The sequence below is a fragment of the Staurois parvus genome, unplaced genomic scaffold, assembly GCF_062004578.1.
Source record: "Staurois parvus isolate SC_StPar_1 unplaced genomic scaffold, SC_StPar_1.0 ptg001870l, whole genome shotgun sequence".
Lineage (NCBI taxonomy): Eukaryota > Metazoa > Chordata > Amphibia > Anura > Ranidae > Staurois > Staurois parvus.
In genome coordinates, this window is record NW_028319666.1 from 36,530 (window position 1) to 47,906 (window position 11,377).

The 11,377-nt window shown below is 44.1% G+C and overlaps 1 protein-coding gene across 1 annotated transcript in view; it reads right to left on the reverse strand.

Annotated features, from left to right (window-relative positions):
• LOC149433940 (sortilin-related receptor-like) overlaps nucleotides 1–11,049 on the reverse strand; it is a gene marked incomplete at its 3' end in the record, with an annotated part of 42,652 nt that extends 31,603 nt beyond the window's left edge. The window contains exons 1-3 of the mRNA XM_089664260.1: nucleotides 10,979–11,049; nucleotides 6,556–6,559; nucleotides 6,371–6,487 (exon numbers count right to left, since the gene is read on the reverse strand). Of these exons, the coding sequence (XP_089520386.1) occupies nucleotides 6,371–6,487; nucleotides 6,556–6,559; nucleotides 10,979–11,049 (192 nt within the window). The remainder of the gene's footprint in view (nucleotides 1–6,370; nucleotides 6,488–6,555; nucleotides 6,560–10,978) is intronic.
• Nucleotides 11,050–11,377: the final 328 nt, after the last annotated feature.

Consider the following 11,377-nt stretch of genomic DNA (forward strand, 5'->3'; position numbering starts at 1 on the left):
CTTTAATTTGAGGGTATTTACATCCACATCAGGTGAACGGTGTAGGAATTACAACAGTTTTCATATGTGCCTCCCACTTGTTAAGGAACCAAAAGTAATGGGACAGAATAATAATCATAAATTAAACTTTCACTTTTTAATACTTGGTTGCAAATCCTTTGCAGTCAATTACAGCCTGAAGTCTGGAATGCATAGACATCACCAGACGCTGGGTTTCATCCCTGGTGATGCTCTGCCAGGCCTCTACTGCAACTGTCTTCAGTTCCTGCTTGTTCTTGGGGCATGTTCCCTTCAGTTTTGTCTTCAGCAAGTGAAATGCATGCTCAATCGGATTCAGGTCAGGTGATTGACTTGGCCATTGCATAACATTCCACTTCTTTCCCTTAAAAAACTCTTTGGTTGCTTTTGCAGTCTGCTTTGGGTCATTGTCCATCTGCACTGTGAAGCGGCGTCCAATGAGTTGTGAAGCATTTGGCTGAATATGAGCAGATAATATTGCCCGAAACACTTCAGAATTCATCCTGCTGCTTTTGTCAGCAGTCACATCATCAATAAATACAAGAGAACCAGTTCCATTGGCAGCCATACATGCCCACGCCATGACACTACCACCACCATGCTTCACTGATGAGGTGGTATGCTTAGGATCATGAGCAGTTCCTTTCCTTCTCCATACTCTTCTCTTCCCATCACTCTGGTACAAGTTGATCTTGGTCTCATCTGTCCATAGGATGTTGTTCCAGAACTGTGAAGGCTTTTTTAGATGTCGTTTGGCAAACTCTAATCTGGCCTTCCTGTTTTTGAGGCTCACCAATGGTTTACATCTAGTGGTGAACCCTCTGTATTCACTCAGGTGAAGTCTTCTCTTGATTGTTGACTTTGACACATACACCTACCTCCTGGAGAGTGTTCTTGATCTGGCCAACTGTTGTGAAGGGTGTTTTCTTCACCAGGGAAAGAATTCTTCGGTCATCCACCACAGTTGTTTTCTGTGGTCTTCCGGGTCTTTTGGTGTTGCTGAGCTTACCGGTGAGTTCCTTCTTTTTAAGAATGTTCCAAACAGTTGTTTTGGCCACGCCTAATGTTTTTGCTATCTCTCTGATGGGTTTGTTTTGTTTTTTCAGCCTAATGATGGCTTGCGTCACTGATAGTGACAGCTGTTTGGATCTCATCTTGAGAGTTGACAGCAACAGATTCCAAATGCAAATAGCACACTTGAAATGAACTCTGGACCTTTTATCTGCTCATTGTAATTGGGATAATGAGGGAAAAACACACACCTGGCCATGGAACAGCTGAGAAGCCAATCGTCCCATTACTTTTGGTCCTTTAACAAGTGGGAGGCACATATGCAAACTGTTGTAATTTCTACACCGTTCACCTGATTTGGATGTAAATACCCTCAAATTAAAGCTGACAGTCTGCAGTTAACGCACATCTTGTTCGTTTCATTTCAAATCCATTGTGGTGGTATATAGAGCCAAAAATGTTAGAATTGTGTCGATGTCCCAATATTTATGGACCTGACTGTATATGACAAGATGGGATAGGTTAGAGGCAAGGACCACATTACACAGAGGGCCTCAGTTTTTTGTTTTTTTTTGTGTGCTGCAGGGTGCAAGGCCAAGCAGAGCATGCACCAAACAAGCAAAAGCCCCCCCCCCTTCATTATTAAAACAAAAAAGTTCAGACAGGCCAAACATTCCCCAGTAAGCTGCCACCAGTACCCTTGTGCCATAATCGAACCCATCGTGTATTGTACTGTTTTGTCACGTTCTGTCCCTCTGCCCCCCCCGCTATTGTACAGCGCTGAGCAAACCCTTTGACGTTATATAAATACTGTATATTATTATTCTACAGTATTTATAAAGCGCCAATAGTTCGCTCAGCGCTGTACATTACAGAGGGGGACAGAACATGTGACAGAACAATACCAATACAATGCAAAACATGAGGGGATTGAGAGCCCTGCTCTTTCGAGCTTACAATCTAGGAGGCAATAATTATAATCTGCTGCTCTTCCCTGCTGGCTGAACTTGGGCAGCTTCTTAGCATGTTCAGTATCCATTTATTCAGCTATTTCAACAAGAAAGGAAAAAAAAACAAACCAAAAAAAAAAAAAAAAAAAAAAAAAAAAAAAAAGACGCAATATATTGCATTTGTCCTCTAAATATTTTAGCTGAATTTTGCATTTGTTAGACCCTTGAGATGATATCATGCCACAAACAATTGTCACTACCACCATCGTCTTCTCCAGCATCTCTGCTTTCAGAAAATATATTAGGTTTGGGGGTTTTAAGTAATTTTTAGAAACTTTAAAATTATGGTTAAAAATAAAAATGTGCAAAAAAAAAAAAAAAAAAAAAAAAAGGACAGCAAAAGTGTTAATGGCAGTCAACAGCAATTATTAACATGAAAAGCTAGAGATATAAAATGACTCAACTTTTGAAATATTTAAATGAGAAAGCTTCTATGAGATTTTAGTGAATGGGTTTACATCTACTTGAAGCAAGCAGCACCAACACCCAGGCTGCAGAGTAGAACTTGCTGGAAAGTCTCCATGCGTCAGTCTGCAGACTAGACGAGTGATAGCTTCATAAGAATCAGCACCGTGCGGAGCCATCTGCCATACAGAACCCACACAGACAGAGCGCTCTCATCTACATAGCCAACAAGGAAGACATTAAAGAAATGCTGGCTGGGAAACCAAGGTGGGGGCTGGGGGCAGAAATTCCTTCTGTTTGTTGAAGTAAAATATGCAAACACACAATGGATATGACAACCAAACAAAACAAACTAACTAAAGCTATCCAAGGGCTAATACACCAGCAAATTTTAGATTTCCGTTATCGCTGACATTGTGGACTTAGTCCCTTCCTTCTGGGGTGCCTTCACCCTTTCCCTGCCATCGAAGTATGGCATAAGTCGGTGGTGGCAGGATTTTTTGGTTTTTTTTTTTATTTACAGAAAATGAAGTTAAACTAGAGGGTGCAAAATCTGGTGCAGCTCTCCACAGAAACCAATCAGTTTTAGCCTTGGTTCAAAACTGATGCGGTGCGGAATTCGCACACCGCACCAAATTTTCAGTGCGAATTCCACACTGCATCAGAATTGCACCCCATTCATGTGAACTGCTGCAGGTGTGTCTGTTAAATTAACAACATCCCGAAACTCATGACTTTACCATTAAGTTGAGCAGCACAACCATTGGTCCTTCCCCTCATGCCAGGGTGCTAGGCGTAATCCTAGACTCTGACCTCTCCTTTGGGCCCCACATCCACTCACTGGCTAAATCCTGCCGCCTCAACCTCCGAAACATTTCCAAAATCCGCCTCTTCCTGACTAATGACACCAAAAAACAACTTATCCACACCTTGGTTATATCCCACCTTGATTACTGCAACTCCCTCCTCACGGGTCTAACGTTACACAGACTATCCCCCCTTCAGTCTGTTATGAATGCTGCTGCTAGACTCATACACCTTACCAACCGATCAGTGACTGCTGCCCCTCTCTGCCAATCCCTCCATTGGCTTCTGCTAACCCAACGTATAAAATTCAAAAATACTAACCACAGCTTACAAAGCCATCCACAACACAGCCCCTAGCTACATCACCAACCTCATCCACAGATACTGCCCAAATCGACCACTCCGCTCCTCCCATGAATCCTCCTCTCTAGCTCCCTCATCACCTCCTCCCACGCCCGCCTCCATGACTTCTCCAGAGCCTCTCCCATCCTCTGGAACTCCCTACCACAGCATGTCTGGTCAGCCCCCACCCGGTCTGCCTTTAAGTGATCTTTGAAAACTCACTTCAGGGAAGCCTACCCCACCTAAGAACTGTACTTGAATCACCTCCGCCAGATCATCCCCCGCAGCTTTTACCTTTTGTATCACCTCCCCCTTCCTTTAGATTGTAAGCTCCATGAGCCAGGCCCTCCTATTCCTTCTGTACTGAAATGTATTGTAATTGTACTGTCTCCCTTTTATTGTACAGCGCTGCTCAAACTGTTAACTATATAAATCCTGTATAATAATAAATGGTTCCAATAGCACCGCACACAAATCACATGTGATTGGTGCAGGAATGCGATATACTGCCCCACATATGTGAACCCAGGCTTATTGTCAAAGCTTAATTGAAAAAAGCTGAAATTAGAAGCGGATTGGCTACCGTGCACAGCTGCACCAGATTTTGTATTCTCCAGTTTTACTAAATCAACCCCAAAGTCTCTAAATCTGCCATGCCGCCTGTCAGCTGTAAGCAATCAGGTAGGGAGCTGTAGAGCTGTCAGATCATTTCCACATCCCCCCCCCCCAGAGAGCATTTGGGGCCACGCACACACCCTCCACCATATTTTGAGGGCTCCACACTCACATCGGAAGACATGGGGCTGTCATCACTAGGTAGAGAGGAGAGAGACCTGCAGATTTCCATTTGCTCTATTCCCCCACCTAATGAGATCCAGAAAGCAAATTCTAAAAAAAAAAGGTCCCTTCCAGTTTCTGCTCTGGCTGGAGAAAAAGCTAATGGAGTGCGATCTACACTGAAGTGAGAGCAATAATTCTACAGCAATTTTTTCACAGTTATCTCTAAACCGATATCCTCCAGGGACTTTGCAAGCATCACTTATGGAAAATTTAGACATTTGTCATCACTTCACTGACGCATGTGATTGTAAGACTTGATATGCTGTGTATCTACTTGCTGTGACAATCTTCTTTTTTTTTTTTTTTTTTAAAGAATGGTTAAAAAAAATGGTTAAAAATTCTGAAGTTATTTTAGGGTACAGACATCCAATATACAGTACCTTGAAAAAAGTATTCATACCCCTTGAAATTTTCCACATTTTGTCATGTTACAACCAAAAACGGAAATTTATTTTATTGGCATTTTATGTGATCGACCAACACAAAGTGGCACATAATTGTGAAGTGGAAGAAAAATGATTTAACATTTTTTTACAAATAAATCTGTGAAAAGTGTGCCGTCCATTTGTATTCAGCCCCCCGGAGTCAATACTTTGTAGGTCCCCCTTTCACTGCAATTATACCTGCAGGTCTTTTGGGGATGTCTCTACCAGCTTTGCACATCTAGAGAGGGACATTTCTGCCCATTCCTCTTTGCAGAATCGCTCAAGCTCTGTCAGATTGGATGGAGAGCGTCTGTGAACAGCAATTTTCAAGTCTTGCCACAGATTTTCAATTGGATTTAGGTCTGGACTGTGACTGTCTAACACATGAATATGCTTTGATCTAAACCATTCCATTGTAGCTCTGGCTGGATGTTTCAGGTTGTTGTCCTGCTGGAAGGTGAACCTCCGCCCCAGTCTCAAGTCTTTTGCAGAACATAACAGGCCTGGTACACCACACTTTGAGGTTTCGCATGAAAGAAAATATGTTAGACACTGCTGCAATAATTTCTGCACAGAAAATGAGCTGGAACACATCCAAACACCACAAAAAAAAAAAAAAAAAAAAAAAAGCTAATCTCAACAAATACTGCTCTCTCTGCTTCTGCTCTATTTCTCTCAAAATGTTAATTTTTTACGGTTTTTCAGTGCATTCTGGGCATTTTGGAAGGTCTCCTGAGGTGATCTATAAAAAAACGCTTCTAAACGCAAACGCTCATAAAAAGCAGTATGCAAACAGACGTTTTTTTAACCTACGTATTCCAGCAGTCAATTTCCATCGTTCAGAAGTGTCCCGTGTACATGGAGCCTAAGGAGACTTAAGAGGTAGGTGCCGGCAGGCCAGAGGCCATGACTGCAGGAGTCAAGTCACTTGTTGCCTGAAGAAGCCGCATAAATGATGTGTGGACACCCTAAGGTATTTCTTATGACATGGACGTGGTGGTTTAAATACATTTATGCTCCCATGGGTAGGGATTTGCTCTTGGGCCTCCATCAACTGCCAATGTCACTGCATTTCACGCGGGTCTCTGTATTTGACTCTCCAGGAATTATGGGCCATTTAGATTGTAAGCTCCACGAGCCGGGCCCTCCTATTCCTACTGTACTGAAATGTATTGTAATTGTACTGTCTCCCATTATATTGTAAAGCGCTGCGCAAACTGTTGGCGCTATATAAATCCTGTATAATAATAATAATAATGTACTTTGAAGCTCTTGCCATGAAGAGCTGTGGAACCAAGGTGTTTGCTCAATGCTCCTTACATAGCGCTGGGTGTGTTCTGCATCAGACGCAGCAACAGACTTACTACAAGGACATGATTGCACGCAGGCATGGCTCTGTTGCAGTAAAGTAGCAATGTTGTGAAAATCCAACCTGCTATAGTCAGTGCACACTCCCGACTCCTCCAATAAATGGCGAGTCCAAAAAGGAAAAAAAAAAAAAATTTTACTTACATTGCTGTTTTTCGTGCCCCCTGAGCCCAGGCTGTCTCTGGTCAGTCCCAGGATGACGTTACTTTGCTCACCGGCCCAGTGGACAACGATTTGATTGTGAGAGTCATTGAGGCTGACCTGAAAGGAGGACAGAAGAGGCTTGGTGTTATTGTGTGACAGGACTCTCCCCATTAGTAACAGAGTACATTCCTATATGTAAGAGAAAATATTAAAAATGCTGTCAACCGTCTGGCCAAGAAATGACTGGCCCTGATCTACTTGAGGCTTTTGAGTGTGAAAGATAAATCCCAAAACACTGCAAAGTTACTAGGATGCATCTCTGACACCCAAGTGCCCCTCTTCTCCCCCTGCAGTCACTCCCCCCACAACTATTACCTGCTGTCAACATCACAGGCAGAATTACTTTGTATACCACAGTAGGAGCAGCTGTCAAAATGCAGTTTCTCCTGTGTAAAATGACACTAATATAGTGTAACAGTGTAGTTCCTAGATGGTAACCATATGTAATGTAGATCAAAGGTGTGAGTTTTGATCTGCATGATATTAAGAAACCTACAAAAGGTAAAGTGATATTAAAAGCGGAGTTCCAGCTGAAAAAAAAAAATGCAACAGCTACAAAAACTGTAGCTGCTGACTTTTAAAATACAGCCACTGACCCTGTCCCTTGGTCCAGCGGTGTCCTCACCACGGCTGGTTTCACCGGCTGTCTTCTCTCCCCGGCGTCAGCATCTTTAGTGTGGGCACCCGGCTGTGACAGCTTGCGGCTTCACAGGCGGGTGCCCACTGTGCAAGTGCGGTGCTTTGTGAAGGGCCCCGTAGTCTTCTGGGATCTGTCACGTGTCCCAGAAGACTACGGGGATGGGGGGGGGGGGGGGGGTTAGGAGTTGATGACAACTTCTGCTTCTGATCGCCTAGGGTACCTGTCAAATTTGGGTACCCACTCCCCAAAGGTGCCAATCCTTAATGGGGAGCGGGGGAAAAAGCAATAAAGCAGAACTTCCCCTTTTGGGTGGAGCGCCACTTTAAAGTACTTTCTGCAGCTGACTTCTTCACTGGGTATGCAGCTTCTTCATCTTTTATTCCTTGCCTATGTTTCTAATTAATCACTGGGCACTTTTACCTCCTTCCTGCCTAGGTCAATTTTCAGTGCTATCGCACTTTGAATGACAATTGTGCGGTCATGCAACACTGTACACAAACAAACTTTTTATATATTTTTTGAAACAGATAGAGCTTTCTTTTGGTGGTATTTAATCACCCCTTGGTTTTTATTTTTTGCTAAACTTAAAAAAAAAAAAGAAATTTCCAGTTAAAAAATTTGTAAATAAGTAATTTTTCTCCTTCACTGAAGTGTGCTAATGAGGCTGCAGTGATGGGCACTGATAGGCGGCACTGGTGGGCATTGACAGCCATCACTGGTGGGCACTGAAAGGCAGCACTCATATGGCACTGATAGGCACCATTGATGGGCACCAATATGTGGTACTGATGGGGCTACACAGATCAAGGCACTGATGATCAGTGTAGATGTTCCCTCTGAGGAATGCTGCTTACAGGCTTTACTCTCCTCACATGTTGTCAGTATAAGGAGAGGACTGCTGATAACCGGCATTTCCTACTTACATGCGATCAGCTGTGATTGGACACAGGTGGTCACATGGTAAAGCCTACGTCATCAGCTGTTTACTGCAATCAGTGATCCACTGTATCACAGGGACAGTGGACCAATGATCAGCAGGGCACGCATGCGCAGCTGGAGTGGGAGGACATCATATGACCGAGAGAGCCGCTGCCCACCATTTCCTTATATGGCAGGCGGGAGGCGGTTACAGTAGCTGTAAACTCAGACACGAAATATAAACAAAGCATATCCTTCTATAGTGTGTACTTGTCTCAATTAAGAGCATTAAGTGTCATTTATGTCCTCTGCCTCGTTCCTCTGCTATCAGCAAGAATCACTTCTGATGAGTTTTCCTGACACCAAGAGAAAAATGGTGACAGGGGAGGGCACAGCCTATGATTCACGGCCTCAGCTCTGTTCCTGTGAGCTGTGTGTCCATTCCCTCCAATCAGTTCTCAGAGCTCTCCTCCGTAATTTAACTTCTGCTCTCCACCCCCTTTTTTTGTTAAAGCGGAGAGATCCTGTGTAAATTATGCACTTTGAATGAATGTAAGGGACAGGTGGCTGTAGATAGACAGGAACAACATACGTAGGAGGATTTCTTTCATCTGTGTATCACCTGAGGCCAGTCATTCCACAGGGTACAGGTAAGGGTTTACACCACTTTAAGCTGAGGGTAAGAACGCTTCCCAGGTTTCCAGTTACAGGGTGGCTAATTTCTTTTGCAGCATCTTATGGAGCCACAATTGTACACAGGAGCTAGGATTTCTGTCTTCTTACACTGTGTTCTTCAATAGAAACACATAGCCCCATAGCCTAGAATGGCAAAGAACTCCCTTGCTCCTCCCTCCTTCTTCCCCCTTCCCTTTGCCAACAGATGGATTGGAGACTGCACTGTCCACTGCTCCATCCTGTGAAGACTGGAAGTTCAGAGAAGCAGCACTGACAACTGAAACTAGCAGCAAGGCTGGAAGGCCTAAGAATTGTAACATGTACTTTACTAGGGAATGTTTGTGTGTTAACACAGCATTTACTACTACTTTAGGTTTGTGTATTCATTTGTAATTAATCCTGCCATGCTCTGCACCAGAAATATCACTTTAGCCTGGGTTCACATACATGTGTTGCGGTATATCGCATGTGATTCGCACAGGAACCACACCGAATTCTTGTGCAAATCACATGTGATTTGTGTGCGGTGCGATTGGAGCCATACATTTTGTACGAATCAAATCGCACCACACCAAAAATGTGCAGGACCCTTTTTTTGGTCTGCGCTAGAATCAGATCACATGGGTATTCATACATATGCGATCCGATTCTGCACATCGGATTGCGTTTTGCGTACCGATTTTGGGGTGTTAACTTAACCCTTTGACCCCAATCGCATTCAAATACGCAGCCTCTCGGTGTCTGGTCCTTGACACCAAGCACCTGCATTTTTGCGTGCAATTAGAAAATACACATGTGCTGAGAGCGCATGCCCTGCACGCTCCAAGCACATATGTCCGTGACTCACGGAAATGTCCCGATCTCCCCTTTTGATTGGGACCTTTTTTCGATCATGTGACTGCGAATCACGTGACCCTAAAACCCCACCCATCTCCTGGCTTCTGAAACTCTTAAAGGGCCGGGAGGCACCGGCGCTAACAGGTTAACACACTTCCACAGCAATTCGCATGAACGGGGTGCGATTCTGATGCGGTTTCAGAATTTGCACAGAAAACGCTGCAAATTCCAGACCGCATCAGTGTGAACCCGGGCTCAGTGCCATTTTATAGGTGACAAATGATCGGATAAAATGTATACTTTTAAATTACAATAAAATAAAAACAAAAATGAAAACAATGGTAAAAAAAAAAACCTGCATTCTTAGTCTATAGATGCCCTATAAAAATAAAGTAATTACAATAAAAGAAAGTCTAGTTTTTCAAACGTAAAACAACGCATGCAATAACTTTATTACTCAAGTAATGACATAGTTATCGCCAAATAAAGGAGGTAATGTAACAATTGCTGTGGTCCATTATGGCAATAAAAGGTACAAGAGCTGAACCCATGGTGAGTTGTTGATCACAATCTCAGCAAAAGCCTTCTAGAACCTGCAATCAGCCAAAGTTCCTCCTGACATGCTTTCTAAGAAAAATCAGTGTGGCAGAGCTGTATAAATCTCAGGACTGGATGGACAGAAATACAATTCATTCTGCAGGGAAGCAGTATGTATGATTTCATCCAATCTATGTATTTAGTGGTTTTCTTGGTGTTGAGCTGTGACCTATATTACTAGTTTGATTTTAGTGACGGAGTTGCTTTAAGCATCTTCGCAGTCAGGCGCTCTGGGTTGGAGGTATGTATCCATGAACATAACAGATAAAGCAACAGTGATAAAATAGAGGTGAGTAACGGGCAGAACCGGTCCGTTCAGTCGCAGAGCTGGCGACAACACACCATTGCGTACAGCCACAGGCGATCTCTCAGCACACATTCATTTTCCGGAAAATATACCAAAAACACTGCAAGGCAGACATTAGAGAAGATGAACTCCGCCCTCTGCAAATCATTACTAGGCTAATAAAGAGGACCTGTCAGAATACCAACTCCAGCTTCCCCTTCAGTCTTGCACAGTTGTACAGGCTCCTCTCCTGGATTGAAATTACTTAGAGCAGTGGTTCTCAACCTTCCTAATGCTGCGACCCTTTCATACAGTTCCTCATGTTGTGGTGACCCCCAACCATAAAATTATTTACCCAGTAATTATAATTCACGAGTGTCGTTTTACCTCCAATACTGCTGCTTTCTACACAGTAGCTGCTCTCTACACATCGGAAATATGTGTTTTCCTGATGGTCTTAGGTGACCCCTGTGAAAGGGTCGTTCGACCCCCAAAGGGGTCGCGACCCACAGGTTGAGAACTACTGACTTAGAGGAACCTCAGCACCCCCCCTCCCCCCCGCTAAACTTTTACTGTCTTCTGCACAGATACTCACCTAGCCAGCAGATCCAATGTTGAGCTGCTGGGATCCTCTCTGGGGTCTCTGCTGGGGTCCAGCATTGCCATGTTGCCTGTGACAGCGCAGGCTCTTCTGGGTTGCAGGCACCACTAGACCCACCCAGGGGCGGACTGACAACTCATGGGGCCCCCGGGTAATAGGGGATCATGGGGCCCGTGTCCTTGCCCAAACTCAAAAAAGCCTATGAAAAAAGGTATCAGGGGCATCTCATGGGGCCCCCTACTGACCCCGGGCCCTCGGGCAGTGCCCGAGTTTCCAAATGGTCAGTCCGCCCCTGGACCCACCCCCCTTCTTCTTACTGAATGGGACTGCATGTCATTCGTCTAGGCCAATTCTGGAAGTTGGGGGGCAGACCTAGCTTTTCAATGAAGAAAA